The sequence below is a fragment of the Dendrobium catenatum genome, unplaced genomic scaffold (genome assembly GCF_001605985.2).
Source record: "Dendrobium catenatum unplaced genomic scaffold, ASM160598v2 fragScaff_scaffold_1417, whole genome shotgun sequence".
Lineage (NCBI taxonomy): Eukaryota > Viridiplantae > Streptophyta > Magnoliopsida > Asparagales > Orchidaceae > Dendrobium > Dendrobium catenatum.
The window spans coordinates 1,325,603-1,339,857 of record NW_021319879.1 but is presented as its reverse complement, the minus strand read 5'-3'; the positions used below and the strand labels follow the sequence as shown (position 1 = coordinate 1,339,857).

The window sequence follows — 14,255 nt, the reverse complement described above, 5'->3', positions numbered from 1 at the left end:
GTAAAGTCACTCATCCACCTAAGCATCCTCATCTCTACAATACTTAACTTCGTATTATGCTTCTCTTTTACTAGCCAACATTCGGTACCATAAAGCATTGCAGGTCTCACCACCATCTTATAGAATTTTCCCTTAAGTTTGAGGGGGACTTTTCTATCGCACAATAAGAACGATGCATTCCTCCACTTCAACCATCCAACTTGAATTCTGCTGATAATATCCCCATCAATTTCACCATCACTCTGAACAATAGATCCAAGATATCTAAAACGTATGCTCTTATTAATGACTTGATCGCCCAAAGTCACAATCCCATCACTAGGTTTATTGCTACTAAAATTACACTCTATATATTCAGTTTTAGATCTACTCAAGAGAAAACCTTTAGACTCTAAAGTTGACCTCCATAATTCGAGTTTATCTTCAACTCCCTCTCTAGTCTTATCAACAAGAAAAATATCATCAGTAAAAAGCATATAGCTGTAGCTAGTCTCTTATTAGCATGTTATGTGGGATTCATCCTATAATACGACAAATTAAGTAATTATGATCCAATAACTAAATTAATAGTCTGTATTATATTTCTCAACCTTGGTCGGTCATAGGGATGTTCATCGAGGCATGCCTTTAAAATCATTCGATATTTATAATATTACTGGATAGGCACAACTTAAAGGGTTGCATTATTTAATTCCACAATTGCTAAAAAATAGATCACACCCTCGTGCTTGTACTCTTTTAAAAATGTATGTTTACTGAAAATGTTCAATGCCTTTTTCACTTCATTGGGAGCACTAGATTCATTTGTTGATTTAGGTTTATTATTAGGCTTTATATATTTCAAAGCCATCTTTCTCTTATTAGTTTTGAAAGTATATGATTAAATCTCCTTGAATGAGTAACTTCTATATCATATTATCAAAGTTTACTCAAAATAAATATGAGCCATGTCAATGGATCTAAAAAAACTTGGTTAGAGAATATTAGAAATGACATTTCTAGATTTAAATGAGAATTTGACTCTTAATATGTTATAATGGAGAAAAATGATTCATGTAGCTGACCCATGTTGTGGGATAATACTTGATGTTGTTGTTGTACATTATCAAAATCTACTTAAAATGTGTAACTTCTACATCACATCAAATTTTATCAGTCTAGGCAGCTAATCGAATTAGAATTAATCATCTTTGAGATCTAAATAATGGCCTCAATGACCAACCTAACTTATATTGTTTTGAATATGGTTCTAGTTTCAAATTCATATGGTCTAGGGTAGACTTACAAATAACTTTCATCTGATTCTCATCATTAATTACAAGCTTGTAAAGCTTCTACTCATGTTTTAAATAACATTGAATAATTATAGTTTTTTTCCAATTAGATTCAATATTAGGAGTAGCTATGAGGCCACACATGACATCAACGAGTTATCAACTAAAAACCTCCTTAGAATGATTAATCCTTTCATCAAACTCATGAATGTCACCAAAATTAATTATTTCACTTTTTTTCTTCACATTTATATGCAAGTTCCTATTAGGGAAATCATTACCATCGTGATTAGTTTGGTAATACTTAAAAACATGCTTCAGCATAAATATTAGACCTAGGCATAGATATAGGGGGAGCAGGCTTTGTGCACTTAAAGGATGCACTAGCCAAAGCTCGAAAGGGTTTCATTTCTTTTGCTTGATGCTTTAATGTGTCTCAAGTAAGGATAATTTATAGAAATACATTATTCATGAAGACTCCTAAATAAGCCAAGGTCTAATGAATTTCACTTTTTTGCTTGATGCTCTAATGTCTCCAAGCAAATATAATTTATACTTATAGAAATGCAATTTCATAAAGATTCATAAATGAACTATTAGATCCTAATAACTATCACTTAACTATAATTTTCATTACTCTGATTATACTCTATTCATTACATTATTGACCCTAACATATAACAAGTGTTGGATTTACTCTACGGGTTTCACATTATTGCTTGATGCCCTAATGTCTCTATGATTATTTATAAAAATTCAAATTTCATAAGGACTCCTAAACTATCTATTTGCTCCTAATACCTATTACATAACTATATACTACATTACTTTGAATATAATCTATTCATAGCATTATTAACCCTAACATATAACAAGCTTTGGATATATAATTAGAGCTATTTGCTTAAAAAAAGAATTCATAGTAAAAGAAATTTAATATATAAATAAATGCAGTGTATTTGAAACATTTTAGAGTTGTTTGGTTGGGCGTAAAACAAATATTGAAGATTAATTTTTTTGTGTTTGGTTTGAAGTAAAATGAATTCAATGTAAAGACTAGCGGCGGTAGTTGCTAATTCGACAAGTACATTGCAATGATTGCGGCTTGTGTAGTGTATTCGAAAATTGGCTAATGAGTTTGGAATTAAACAAATATGAACTAAGGGGCGAGTTTCAAAATTATTAAAATTTTACTTTGTATTTCTTTTCCATCCAATCAAATGCCAACACTCGAAAATCTCTCCGAAAATAACAATTTAGCAAACCAACAGCTCCTTAATGGAAATTCATATTGAAAAATATATGTAAAATGAGCGTGAACTTAATTGAGGAAAGGAGTTGAATACCTCCAAGATTATAGGAATTTACACTGGGCATGTAGAAGAACTTCGATTGAGGTTAAATTTTCCTGTCCTTATTTCTGATGTTTGTAAACATAGACAACCTTCTCTGATTATCTGTCTCTTGACTCTCTTCTATTTGAAAGGTTCTAGAATGAATCAAATATGAATCCATTATTTCTTTTCAAGAAGCATGTGATTTTGAAAGAAAGCAAGTTTACCTCATATATGAAACATGCCTTAATATATAAGCTATGATTAGGAGATGAAGCTTGAGATCGATCAGGTTGAAATTCTCTCGACTATAAACATTTATTCTATTTAGTATTAGCTTATTTTTATTGAAGCTACTATATTTGAAATTAACTGTTAAACGCTTATGCCGTTCAGTAAGACACTTTTTTGTTAAATAATTTCCTTCCAACTCTTATACTTGGAATAACAAACAGGCAATGATGAAGGATCAGTTTGGAAACTATGTAGTACAGAAGGTTCTGGAGACCTGTGATGATCGCAACCGAGAACTCATATTGTCACGCATAAAAGTCCACTTGAATACGCTTAAGAGGTATACCTATGGGAAGCATATTGTTGCACGTGTTGAGAAGTTGATTGCAGCTGGAGGTAAACTCCTTTCTATAATCACTAACCATATTTTTGCATTGGTTATATTAAAACATGTGAGATTATTGGGTTTAATCTCATATTGGATGCTTCGAATATATGTTAAAATAGAAATTCCAAATGATTTTATTTCACCCCAAGACTTCAGCTTGTGAGTTAGTTCACTCGTCTTAACTAGTGGTATGAAATTTGATGGCTCAATTGTGACAGATGATTCATCAAGTTTCTTACTTCTATCTTTGGTATCTTCATCATGGTTGAACAAGGCTTAAGAGCTAGTGATTCTGTTATGGTTCTGCATAAGGCTTAAGAGCTAGTGATTCTGTTATGGTTCTGCATGGTTGAGTCGACTCTTAGAGATTGGCATTCAAAGGCATTGAAAATTCTCTTTTTGAGGAGAGATTATTCTATGCGGATACCGAACGCAGTTCACCGTTCGGAGACCAACCAGAATGCGCCACGTCAGCAGTATCGAGCACGGTACCGAGTGTGGTACCGAGCCGCAGTACTGAGCGGGAGTGATGTGGCACATTTTGGTTGGTATTTGGACGGCGTTTGATATCTACATAGAATAATTTGCCCTGTTTGAGAGGGTGTGATGATTGTTGTGAAGAGTTCTTATATGAGGGGTACTTTGTCAAGACACAGTGAAGTGTTGGGTTTAGTCTTAAGCTGAATGGTTAAAATTATGTTGGTGGAAAAATAAAAGTGATTGACTCTCACTCATAGCCAAGGTTTAAATCTTTTGATTGAAAATGAGTTTTTGAATGCATATAAGACCCAACTTTGACTCCATTTTAGTTCACTCTCTTACAGCACAATCATTCAATCATCATTAATCTTGTTTCAACTATCTAGATTTGGTATTTTGAATTTTTTGTTGTAGTTACAAGGGGATATCAGTTTTACATCAATAGTTTCTCTCCTCTCAACTATTTAGGATGAAATTGAAAGAGATCTTCCAACTGTTTGGAGATTCTCACTGAATTGGTGTATTTATGTATGCAGAAAGAAGGATCGGCATGGCTTCTAGTTATTGATCAAGAAGTCAAGAATTTGTGAAAATAATATTGTATATATTGATGAGGTCAGTCCACCAGCTTGCAACAGGAGTTTTTGTATCAGCAGAAATGACAAAATCAAAACCAATATGGCCTTCTTGAGCTGTAAATATATGTCAGGCCTTCTGTAACAAATTGTTATTCCCATATTTTCCATGTATATATTAAGCCTAAGTTGTAATCAATCAGTTTTAATATCAAACTAATAGCAGAGTTAAGGAAAGTGAACAGTAGATGTTTGACCTACAGGTTTTTCTGAACTGTATAGTTAAGCAGATTGTAACAAAGAGATTGTACAAGTTTGCAGGTATTCTTCATGCAAATTACAGTTCTGCATCACCTGACATTTTTTTTCCTTGTTTATGAATTAAATTTGGTTCTTCATAATTTATGTGCTTGTTTATAGTTCTGTATCCTAAATTAAAGAAATAATTTGCAGTTTGATTCAAAAATAAGAAAATAATATGGAGATTTGAAATGATAACTTTCCTATGAGAGGAAGCTCAATCAACAAAATAATGTTCCAAAGGAACAGTGGTGATGTCTTCCTTTTGCTTTTGGTGATGTCTTCTTTTTTATTATTTTATTATTTTTTTATTTTTTATTTTTTAGTGATGTCTTCTTACATGTGTGTATGATTAAATTAGGGTTCAAAATTTCAGATTTCATAAGCAATACTCATCTGTTATTGCTACCTTAGATGTTTTTGTATTGTTTTATAGTTTTAAGGAAAAATGGTATACAAGAACAAATAATTTGTTGATTGAACAGTGCATAAAATTAATTTGTAATGTAAATAATCATGAATGGAATGAAGGTCATCTTGGTCTATCTGTTAGTTGAGAGTTTTAATTATCAATTAAGAGGTTTTAGATTCAAATCTTATATATATGATGTGTGAATTTATTTTAATTGACTTGAATAATCATAATGAGATAAGTGTTATTTTTAATCTGCTCCATAGAAGAAAGTGAGCTATAATGTCTAAGGCTTTGTTTGGGATGACTTTCTTACTGTTTTTTAAAGCAGTTTATTAGTAGGAAAATTTAGTAGAAAAATTTATTTTTTGTACTAAAAAGTTGCTTTAAGAAGCAGTAAGAAAGCTATCACAAACGAAGCCTAATTTTGTCAGCAAAATTCTTTTCGATCACATTCAGTCATACAATAATGCAGAAAGAACAGTCAAGTGTCTCAATGAATCTCAGGTTAGCAAGAAACACAAATTTGCAGTCTGAATATTGGAGCAATGAAAGAATCACCATTTGTGGTCCAGATCTCAAATCAAAAGTGATCCGAAAAGAAATGCTCAATACATCCCTTAATTTAATATATTTTACAACATTATCTCAAACAAAAGATAGAATATAAAAAAGATGTGATCCAAAAAACCTTCCAACTGGCTTCATAACGGCATCTTTAGTAGGATTCAAAACATATTCCTTTTCATCTACTCAAGCTACAAGTAATCTCAATCTGCACCTCTTAATTTGTCAAACTCTCTAAGTAGAAAAGCCACACAACCACAAATACTATAAAAAGTGTGTTGAAAACGTAGCAGGATGAGCTTCAAAACTCTTATGATATTGACATTAGTAATTTAAAGGTGAACTGTACTAACTTGGCCTGCAATATCTCTGCTGTGGACCTGAGAAATGCCAAAGAATGATGCAGGAATGCTGTGTGATCTACTGCGAATCCTTTTGATATCACTTTGTGAGCGATTCCTGATTCTTTCATCCTTGCTTCTATGATTTCTATCTGAATGAGAATAGCAGCGCCTAAACTTGTTAAGGGTTTCATTATTTTCCATGTTCTTTCCTGAAGTAGTTTCAATCAGTGCAGTTCTGGGTTCCTCATCGTCATCAGATGAATATCCATCCTTCATGGCTAAGTCGTCGTACTCCTCATCTGATTTAGTTGATTCCTCATCTACAGAACCCTCCATCTGAAGGGCAAAAAACTAGATTTGTAGACGATTCCAAGGCTAAAAATAGATGCTAAGGCTTCATTTGGGACGGCTTTCTTATTGCTTTTTAAATCAGCTTTTTAGTACAAAAAATTTAATTTTTATGCTAGAAAGCTACTTTAAGAAGCAGTAAGAAAACCGTCCCAAACGGAGCCTAAATAATCATTTCATCGTTTGAATCAGCAACTAATGACATTACAAGTTCAGATTTCTTACCTCCTCAGGTATTTCTACTTCTGAGTCACTTTGATCATCTTCACTGTCGGCAATGGGGGGTTCAATAGCTTCATCATCACTTCCAGATACAGAGTCTTCTTCCATAGGCTGGCAGGAAAAAAATAGTCAAATGTTTGCCAACAACATAGGAGATTATAGTTATTGCGTCATTCATAATCCAGAAACAGCGCAGTATTTACAATAAGAAATTAAGATTGGCTACTTGCTTTTGTTTTGAACTCTATCTTGTAGCTTGCTTACCTAGTTTATTAATAGAAGCTAATGACAAAATTGAGAAAGAATCAATGAATGAATAACAGTCTAAACACAAAAAGAAAATACAGAATCTCGTCATGGTGAAGAACATTTTCATTTTGCAGGTGAAATTGAATGCTTCAGTTAACACAGGAAATGATGAAAGTATCATTAAGCTGACAACAACAACATCAAGCCTTTGTCCCATTACATGACATGAATCCTTTTTCATTAAGCCGACTAATAAGCTAAATTTGAATTAGGCCGAATATGAATTGGGTTGAGCCTATTAAAGATTGACCAAGCTCAAGATCAGATCAAAATGTTTAAGCCCGTATGAATGGATATGCGTATGTGTGTGGGGGGGCTAAGAATTTAGCTTATGAGATCTAAAATCAATCAATTTGGATCAATTTTTGGCCCAAATGGAGATTTGATTGAGCAGGCCTATAAGTAGACTTGGCTCAGCTTGAGATTGGATCAAATGCCTTTGAGTGGGTCTTGAGTTGGGGTCAAATTAGAACGATATCATATTGTTATAAATGTGAAAAAAGCCCAGCAAAGTTAACACTCAAATATATAGCCAACATATAAAGTGTAGATGAAACTCAAATATATAAACAAGTATATAATGTGTAGATAACCATAGCAAATAAAAACAAATTTCTTGATGCCAACTTTCAACATAGATCAAGTAACTAGGGAAATAATGCGATTACGAAGATCATGTTGGGGGAAATAGAACAGCTATAAGGGGACAGTTTAAATTTAGGATGTCCACATTGCAAGCAATAGAAGGATGGATCATAGATTTTTCATGACCTACAAATGAAACAAGAACAGTTAGCTTCATTCACATTCCAATGTCTTTCTGTTCTCTGAGTTGAAGTTTACAAACATAGATAATTAGGTACAAAACAACTAAATTTCTATTTAATTAACATAAAAACATCAGTACAAACTCCATCATAATAAATAAAAAATGAACACACGGCAGACAACAAACATTCAGTTCAAAATTGCAGAGGAACATCCCGAATTTAACCAGTGAGGCAAAATTCCGCAGAATGGATTAACCGTTTACCTCTTTTGAAGCTCCTACTGAAACCCTAGGAGAGCTAGGAGAAGAAGAAAAGCATCGACTACCAGAGTCGGTGCCATCAACCCTCGAATCATCCATGCTTCCAGCATAACTTGCAGCACCAGTATCATTGGGCCAAGCACTGATTCCATAATTGCCAAACTGAAGATTAATGGGCTCTGCCTTGCCAATTTTCAAGGGACCATACAATGGGCTTCCTACACAGCTCTCACTTCCACTGTTTGATCCAGGAATTGTTTTAACATTAACGGACTCCACTGGCCAAGCCTTAGCAACAGACCCATCGGTATTAACAAGTGCCATGAGATGCCTAGAAGATCCTAACCTCTGTATCAATTGAAACATTCGTTTTGAACTCAGTGAGTTTGCAGCACATTGGTTTCTATACTCTTCATTAACTATGGGTGCTGTATTCGTGATTGGATCATAGAGCTGGTCTCCTGCTTCTCGCCTCCTCAGGCAGCTAAAAACTGTGGCATGAATTGCAGCCACACTACGATCAACATTTGTGTTATTTATCTTGGGCACCAGATGTTTGTCAGCCCGGTTGCAGAGATAGTCCTGAATCCTTCTTATGTTCCGAATATATTTGACGTACTTATTTTTTTCAGGGTCCAATGTCATATATTTGGCACGCACAGCAAACCTTTCCATATGTTTGTCCTCATTCGTGATATAAATCATGAATGGTATAATTGAAGAATGCTTTTTCATTAGTCCCATCTAGCAAAATGGAAATATAAATATCAATTCTTATTCAACATTTAGCATGCAATAAATTAGGAAAGTGAGGGACGTGCGGGGAAGCACTATGGTTGAGCGCAGTTGTTGCCTCCCCGCCGGCTCCCGTTCGATTCCCCAAACCGGCACAAAAAAAAGAAAAGTGAACTTATAAATGTCTATGTCACAACATGCATTTAAAAAAATGTTTTCAACCAGATTGTTAGGAATCCCACAGCAGAGAGGAAAAGAAAAACCATCTAGCTCCAAAGGAAAAACAATTAATGAAGTATGTGGTTTTTTGTTTGGCAGCAGTCCTATATACAGCCTTAACAATTATGATAATCAAATGCAAAGATGGATAATAATATATCATTTTGAGAGCCAAACTGTGCAATAGTACCTACCACAAAATTGAGGCTTAAGTGAACACCTTCAACAATAACAGATTGCTTCCGATTTTCCCAAGCTGTAATCAAACGATCAAGACTGTCGATGACCATCTCGCTCTGTGCCTTGAATCCCTCAACTGCCAATTGCTTTTTGCCAATTACCTCGAACCCTAAACCTCCGGCCAGCGATTGCATCTCACACTTATCAAATGAAGCATTATTGGGCAGCCCTTCCTTAACAAGAGAGTTGGAAACACCAGCTAATCTTTTTGCTTTCCTTTTAGCCTTTGCTTCTGCAACTGCTACGGGATCCAAGTATTCACCGGCATGATATGTAGAGGACCACAGAAGTGGATTTTCTTTTTCATCTACAAAGCTTCTCATCATGTGACGAATTGAATCAGTTGAAATCACAGTTGTAACGCCCAACCTGCTTCCCTGCATGAAAATTCTAAAGCTTAAGTACACAAATAGTACAGTTCCGCTCAGTTCCATTTCAAAGCTAAAACAAGTGGGATTTGTACAAGAAAGCCATAAAGGGCTGCTGAAATGTTGAAGCCTATTAGCTATGGGTTAGCTTGCTGATGATAGCTCCAATGTTGCAAAACCGAAATACTACAAATTCTTATCACTAATGACAACAAGGTGATGAAACTTCACTTATTTGTAGATATAAGAAAGGAAAGAAAATACTATAAACATTACTATAAGAAGATTGGTTTCAGGCCAGATTGTTATTCTCAGATGATAATGTTTTAACAATACTTCTCACAAGCATCATAGAACCAAAGCCAATACAATATACAAGAGGAGAAAAACAATAAAAATGAGGATGACTAAGAAAAAAGATCTGCCTCTTTTGCAAGGATAAGACTTCCATTTCATAATGGACCAAAAGTGAAGTAGGAAACAATAAATAAGAATTACCTACATCCTCATTTAACAAATAATGATCGAACAGAATATATTTAACCAAAGTATGGAAATAGGAACAAGCTAATGTGTCAGCAAACAGTATATATCCAATTTTAAATCATAGGTAAGACCGTAGTCATTTAGTTTAGAAATGCCGAAGAATGAGGAAATGCCAACAGCTACTACAACAAGATAGCATACAATATCCAGAGAACTTATGCCTGGAAAAATTCGATTACAAAATATTAGGGCATAGTTACCAGTAAGGCCGATAGGGTAGACTTCCCACACCCACTTGTTCCACACAAAAGAATTGTAACTGATTCCTTTCTTTCTCGAACTCTATAATAAAATAAGAAAAAGTAACTGAGCTTCATGCATGTGAGCGCAATTGAATAGTATGGCAATAAGCATGCTCAAAGAAACAATAAAAAAAAAAGATTAAATGGAAAGAAGATTATTATTATATCTGAACTCATGCATGCTATAATTTATCAATTTCTACAATATATGTAAAAGAATAGGAAATGTGAAAGAATATTTGCAGTAATTGCATGACTATCAATAGCTTCCTCTTAAGTCAATAATGGTTGATTTTCATACATTCTAGTTTAGAATCAGAACAAAAAAATAGACCTCTATAAAAACTGATAGCAATTAATGTCCAAATATATGTGGGAAAAAAGCAAACCTAAACAGAACCTTTCTTATATAATATTAGATTAAAAAACGCACTAAAAAACTCTCAAAATCAGTATCATATGCCAAAAAGAGAAAAGTATTCCATTCTTAAAAAAAAATCATATTTCAACATAGTCTTTACACTTCATTGTCTGAATATTCTTGTTCTAATAATTTTAGAAATGTCCACAAACTTCAAATAGTGTATAAAGCTGCATGATTCCACATATTTATTAGCGACAAGCCTAACAAAAGTCAATGTTCAGTCCTTTCAATTCCAAGGAACTTCCATTGTTGTTCTGATGCACCAAATTTATCCTTCAGGTTGAAGGTCTATATAACAAAAGAAAGAATCACAATTTGAATTCCTCGAGTAGTTTCAAAGGTACCCCTAATAAAAGTTTGATATTGATATATTTCACAAAAACCATAAATAATGCTTCCTTTCAAAGTAAAAATGTACCCCCCAAAAGGAATTTTATAGAACTGGTACCAGCTAATAAATTGAAAGCATCCATATTATAGTCCTACAAACCATAAGGGATTTATCCTCAAATTAAAACAATTTTGTGTGGGCGCCAGCGCCAAATCTTTCTCAATTTATCAGCCAACAGTTCTTCATATGCTCTCGGATGAAGTTAAATGCTCATTAGAACAAACAACTCTTAAGAGCTACATATCTACTTTAAAATCACATTAAAATTTTTATAACAAAGAAACTGTTAAGCATAGACACTTTAAAAAACCTTATGTGCCCATGTCCATCACCTGTTGGACAAAATTATACTTATGACAGATCCCAACATATGTCCTACATGTTGAAAATCATGCATGATTTTTTTTTTCTTTAAAATTAGAGTAGAACATGTCTCAAACACATTGAAAAAGATGATACACACAAGCTATTTCTTGTTCAGCAAATTTTTTATTCATGTTAGATGATCACTAGGTCGAACGGTCAAACCTTAACAATGTTAGTAATGACATAAAATGTCTAATAATTGATGCAAATATTGGTGTGTTGTTTACTACTAAGTACACTTATAAAACATTAAATTTTAATTATCATTAAACCAATATTAGTATATCTTTTGTTGATCCTCAAGTTTTTTTTGTGATAAATATTACACCATACATCATTATTAGACATTTTTGGTTTACGAAAATTGACATTTAGTGTTTTAATTACACATTTATATTAGTAATTTAGAAAATAAAACATCATGTCTATGGTGTACCATTTCCTAGTTTTTAAAATTATGTCACATCCATGTGTCCTATCATGCCATGACAGTGTCTTATGTTAGTAGTGTGCATATTTCATGGAGATTATGAGCTACAACTCCACTATAGACCTTGAAAACAAATCCTGCAATATGCAAATTAAGATTAAATTTGTATCAATTCATACCAGGCTTTTAGTGTTTATCTTGACCTCAAGTTGAAGTGAGGTCAAGTAAATGCTGTCATTCTAAACTCTGCATGTATTGCCATCAGTATCATGTTTGATTAATAGTTAAAAAAATTACCATCAAACAGCTTAATTTGCAAGCAAGATGAAGAACCAAAATGTGGCGACTCATGAAGCAAACAAATTCGATGTTCTATGCTTCATCTACTCAGGACAGTAGATCATTATCATGCACAGAAAAGGATTCCAAGAGTAATTTTCAATAAATCAAAGGATATAAAGGAAACTACAACTAATAGTATATGAGTTAAATAATGGACCATCTTAGTCACCTTATTCATATCAAGTAAAGAAATTATGTTATTACTAAATCAGCAATATGCACAACACATGTAACTTTGTGAGAAGGTTAAGGCAAGTCAAAGCATGTTATGACACAGTTATTAGACTTAACTCTTAAGAGATGAGATTTATCTATATTCAACCATATTTCGAATTAAAACAGTAAAAAAAAAAGGAAAAAAACTAGGATAAAGAATCTCTAAAGATAGTTACAGTTGAATACGGTGCAATGGATTTAAAGCTAGCTTGAGCTGCAATGAAACATAGGGAAGTATTACATATATTTTGTTAACTAATCTATCATCAATAAGAAATTCAAGGGCTTAAAAAGATATAATTATATTATTTTATAACTTGATTCATTAGGATTTAACTTGGTAAACAAAATCCAGTGCATTATAACAAAATACGATAGGATAGATTCCTACCTGCATGCCAAGAGAAAGTCAGTCCTTTGATTAGGGCCTACATACTTATAAACAGAAAGTGCATCACAAACAACACTCAAGAACTTTTCTCTAGTAACTATGACAGTTGTTTGCCTTTTATATAGTTCAAACTGTATTGAACTTCTCTCGATGTTTTCATTTATAATATTCCGGCTTAGCAGTTCATGATTATTCACTTTCCCAGATCTTGCAGCTGAAATATCTGAGAATGGTAAATTAGCCCCATCATGAGTAAAGCCACCTTTTTTGCATTCACTTCTCATCACATCAAATACCCTTCGACTAATCTGTCAAGAGACAACATAATTCTGTTCAGAAAAGCCACAACAAGCTACTATAATGAGAAATACAAGAATTCAAAAAGGTAGCAGGAGATTTAATTCACTTATGGACATTGCCAATGAAGATACTAGAACCAAAAAAAAAAAAAATCGCAAAACATAAAAAATAAGAGTTCATAAGTGATTCTCCATGCGAAATTCTTTTTAAAAGGGTGGTAAGCAACCACACTAGTCCTGTAACACATAATTGAACAAAATGTTCGATCGAAAACAAAAATATTCTAAGTTGTTTCTCTATGTACAACGGGGCTTCTAATACCTACATTGGTGAAATGTTTTCAAAAGTGAACAGAAATCCCTAAACAAGGAGAATAAATGAGCTACTATTTAGCCATTACTAGATTGGAAGTCCAAATTTCAATTATCAAAACACGGCATCAGGATTATTTGCAAACAGAGTCAGCCGATCCATAAAACCAAAGAGAACAAAGACATCAGCCAACTATGACATTCCTAACTTTTCAAATTCAAATCTGCAGATGAAGACATAAGCATATTGTCGTGACTCGTGAAACGAGGAACATAAGACAAAATGTTCTCCAACAATCAACCCTAAACATTCCAAAATCACCACCTTATAGGTAATAAGATCTTAAACTAAAGTTCAAACCTTGAACGCGTGCCGTGCCTTGCATCCCATGAGCTGCAACGTACTTTGCAGCACCGGCCGCGTATACCTGAAGGTACCTTCATCCCTCTCGTCCCCTCTTTTCTCATCCTCGTCCACCACCACGATGTACAGTATCTTCGGAGTATCAACCATCCCTAATAACCACGACAAGATCACGATCTACTTAAAAATACTTCCAACGCCAACACTAATTCCACCTGATTCTAACCCAAAGAACAATGTGGGATTAGACAAAGCCAAATAAGTAGAGAAATGATCGAGAAATGGGCTTTGAGATCCGAACCGCGAGGTTAAATGTGCGATTGATCGGGAGCAATGGATAGGGCTAGGGTCCGACTTTGAATGGCTGCAAGGGATCAATTAACCACGGGAAGAGCACGCATCGCCGCCTCGACGTCATCTTCTCCTCAACGTCTTCCACGCACCCCAGAGATCCGGGCAAAGCTTGGTCTCTACGTTGCTTTTTCTCTATGGCGAATCTGTGGGTGGTACAATCTGTAATTAAATTAAAGGGATGAGGGTAGGAAGTTCAATC

The 14,255-nt window shown here is 33.9% G+C and overlaps 2 protein-coding genes across 5 annotated transcripts in view; one reads left to right on the top strand and one right to left on the bottom strand.

The window, feature by feature from the left end:
* LOC110114582 (pumilio homolog 1-like) overlaps positions 1-4,647 on the top strand; it is a 15,678-nt gene extending 11,031 nt beyond the window's left edge. Inside the window, exons 6-7 of the mRNA XM_028699980.1 lie at positions 3,064-3,238; positions 4,247-4,647. Coding sequence (XP_028555813.1) covers positions 3,064-3,238; positions 4,247-4,278 — 207 coding nt within the window. The 3' untranslated portion in view covers positions 4,279-4,647. The remainder of the gene's footprint in view (positions 1-3,063; positions 3,239-4,246) is intronic.
* Positions 4,648-5,505: 858 nt separating this feature from the next.
* LOC110114584 (P-loop NTPase domain-containing protein LPA1) lies at positions 5,506-14,248 on the bottom strand. Of its 4 annotated transcripts, none has more exons than XM_020847511.2 (8): positions 14,004-14,248; positions 13,700-13,923; positions 12,728-13,035; positions 10,126-10,207; positions 8,966-9,388; positions 7,821-8,561; positions 6,482-6,589; positions 5,506-6,259 (listed from the first exon to the last, which is right to left on the bottom strand). In XM_020847511.2, exons 2-8 carry the CDS (start codon positions 13,850-13,852, stop codon positions 5,897-5,899), a joined length of 2,178 nt encoding a protein of 725 aa, XP_020703170.1. In that variant the 5' UTR covers positions 13,853-13,923; positions 14,004-14,248; the 3' UTR covers positions 5,506-5,896. The 4 variants fall into 4 exon arrangements, with proteins under 4 accessions (XP_020703170.1, XP_028555797.1, XP_020703171.1 ...); XM_028699964.1 differs by having other exon boundaries at positions 13,700-13,917; XM_020847512.2 differs by having other exon boundaries at positions 13,700-13,854.
* Positions 14,249-14,255: the final 7 nt, after the last annotated feature.

What these genes read in the sequence shown, in the direction of transcription:
- LOC110114584 (XM_020847511.2), bottom strand. Translation starts at nt 13,852, where the DNA reads ATGGTTGATACTCCGAAGATACTGTACATCGTGGTGGTGGACGAGGAT. An exon ending in GACTTTCTCTTGGCATGCAG is followed by an intron (nt 10,208 to 12,727) that starts GTAGGAATCTAT and finishes ATTTTATTATAG; the next exon opens with AGTTCGAGAAAGAAAGGAAT. An exon ending in CTACCCTATCGGCCTTACTG is followed by an intron (nt 9,389 to 10,125) that starts GTAACTATGCCC and finishes ATTTTCATGCAG; the next exon opens with GGAAGCAGGTTGGGCGTTAC.